The 2122-nt window shown below is 33.4% G+C and overlaps 1 protein-coding gene across 1 annotated transcript in view; it reads right to left on the bottom strand.

The window, feature by feature from the left end:
• LOC100183404 (poly(rC)-binding protein 3) overlaps nucleotides 1-1520 on the bottom strand; it is a 4681-nt gene extending 3161 nt beyond the window's left edge. The window contains exons 1-5 of the mRNA XM_026840109.1: nucleotides 1361-1520; nucleotides 1149-1301; nucleotides 360-488; nucleotides 149-277; nucleotides 1-95 (exon numbers count right to left, since the gene is read on the bottom strand). Coding sequence (XP_026695910.1) covers nucleotides 1-95; nucleotides 149-277; nucleotides 360-488; nucleotides 1149-1301; nucleotides 1361-1441 — 587 coding nt within the window. The 5' untranslated portion in view covers nucleotides 1442-1520. The remainder of the gene's footprint in view (nucleotides 96-148; nucleotides 278-359; nucleotides 489-1148; nucleotides 1302-1360) is intronic.
• Between the last annotated feature and the right edge of the window lie 602 nt (nucleotides 1521-2122).

Here is a 2122-nt window from a genome sequence, read left to right on the forward strand (position 1 = left end):
TGACCTTGAAGCATGTATGTTTTTCCTTGGTGGAAGATACAGGTTGGATTTCCGACATCAGGTTTAAACGGGACAGTGGCTGTTTTTGCTGGATACTAAAAAAAAATTTAAATTATTTGAAGGACTAATTAAAATTAAACACTACAACCTGTATCATTACATCGCACAGCATATCTATGCAGTGTAATATTGTGGAAGGAGCACCACTCAAAGTGACAGTCCTTTCTGAACAATTAGGAAGCATTTCTGATTGAACTTGAATCGCACAACCTGTTGTCTGGTTTAAAGTATTTTGGATATTATCAAATTAAACATTATAAGTAGTTTATGAATAAACAAATTGAACAAGCATTACTTACATCTCTTATTTCTTTAATTTTTACACCACCCTTGCCAATTATTGAACCACATTGACTTGCTGGGACAATGAGACGAATTGTGACAGGAACAGTGTTTGTTGCACAATTGGAAAGCCCAGAATTAATGTCCTTAATTAACAATTATTCGCATTGTTAGCTCAGTTTAATGGAGAAAAACACAGTAAAGTTTAAATACTTTAAAATATATACAATATGTTTATATATCAGTGACAGATCTAGAGGGGGGTGTTTGGTGTTTGAACACACCCCTAAGAAATTTTATACATATTTTCGTTTCGTAGCTCTAAATATCAGTGACTAAATGTGCAAGTTGTTGCAATCAGCATCTACATTATCGTATCTATATGCTGACGAAAAGAAAATGTTTCTCGAGTCAGACTACAGGAACTGTAAATCGGCGAGTGAATGCGACAAACACAAATGGGCATAAATTAATTCAATTTTTACTTGGTTATTTTGACACCGGAAAACAGCTTAGACAAGAATGAATAATTCGTAATTGCATACAATTAGATATAAAGCGCCAGCGTTACAAGAAAAAGTACGCGCTGAAATTATCAAACTAAAATCTATAGTGGCGAAAAAAAATATGTGCAACAATTTGCCACCAGCACATTCATTGTGATATAAAACTAGGGGTGACGCGGTTTACACAATTGTTGAATGGAAGTGAAAACACAACGATATCAGATTTATGGAATAAGATATATAATATAATATATATAGTATATACAGAGTAAGATATATAGTATATACAATATACGTCACCGAATGCATTTTTCCAGCGATTAATTCAACAGCTTTGTGTATCTGCCCACGGCCACCAGTGATTGTGACGATTCTCTCAGGAACTGACTGTTCACTTGAAATAGTGATTCGAGCACCACTTTCACTTCGAAACTTTGCGATATTTGTTCCAGCCTGTTTATAGTTGTTGGTCACAATATGCTTAAATCCAAAAAAGAACAAATCTGACCAACCTTGCCGATAATCCCTCCGATTTCCTTACCAATCATCAACATTCTGACAGTTATTATCATGTCTTCATTATCAGTGTCCATTGTTTCACTATTGTATAACACCAGTAACCAATCTAACAACAAAACCCTGTCGGGAATATGATTAAAAATTAAATCGTAATTTTGACAAAATAATAAATTTTACAAAAAAAGTGATGCCAACGTCGCAAAAATATCGTTGCTTTATAGTGTGTAACCATAGACACCTTAAATGTAATGTGTACATTTAAGGTGTCTATGGTGTAACAAAGTGTCTAAAACTGTCTATCAAAGAAATAAAAAAGAGTAGAACGCGCATCTCCAATGTCGGCAAAGGAGAGAGCACGATACACTCTCTCTCTTTTACGGGTCGTTCCCGTTTACTATCGTAGTCAATTAATTCGATGGCGTTTTATGTAGTTTTTCTTCGGTTTTTGATTTGATTTAAAGTTATAGGGTAAAACAACTATTTTCTAATATATATATATTTTTAACAGACCGTTTGTTTCAAGGTTTTTATTTAAATTCATTCATTCATATATTTTTAACAGACCGTTTGTTTCAAGGTTTTTATTTAAATTGCTAAATAATTAAATTTCCTAAACAAGTGGTAAACTGTAAGCGTTAACCTACTAAATGACTAAACCGGCCTAATAAACTTGAATAGGTGGTGTATTTTTGAAATAAACAGCTAAAACCTTCCAAAATACTATGCGCCCATCTTTTACAATGGAGACGAAACGA

The sequence above is a fragment of the Ciona intestinalis genome, unplaced genomic scaffold (genome assembly GCF_000224145.3).
Source record: "Ciona intestinalis unplaced genomic scaffold, KH HT001125.1, whole genome shotgun sequence".
NCBI classification, from domain to species: Eukaryota; Metazoa; Chordata; class Ascidiacea; order Phlebobranchia; family Cionidae; genus Ciona; species Ciona intestinalis.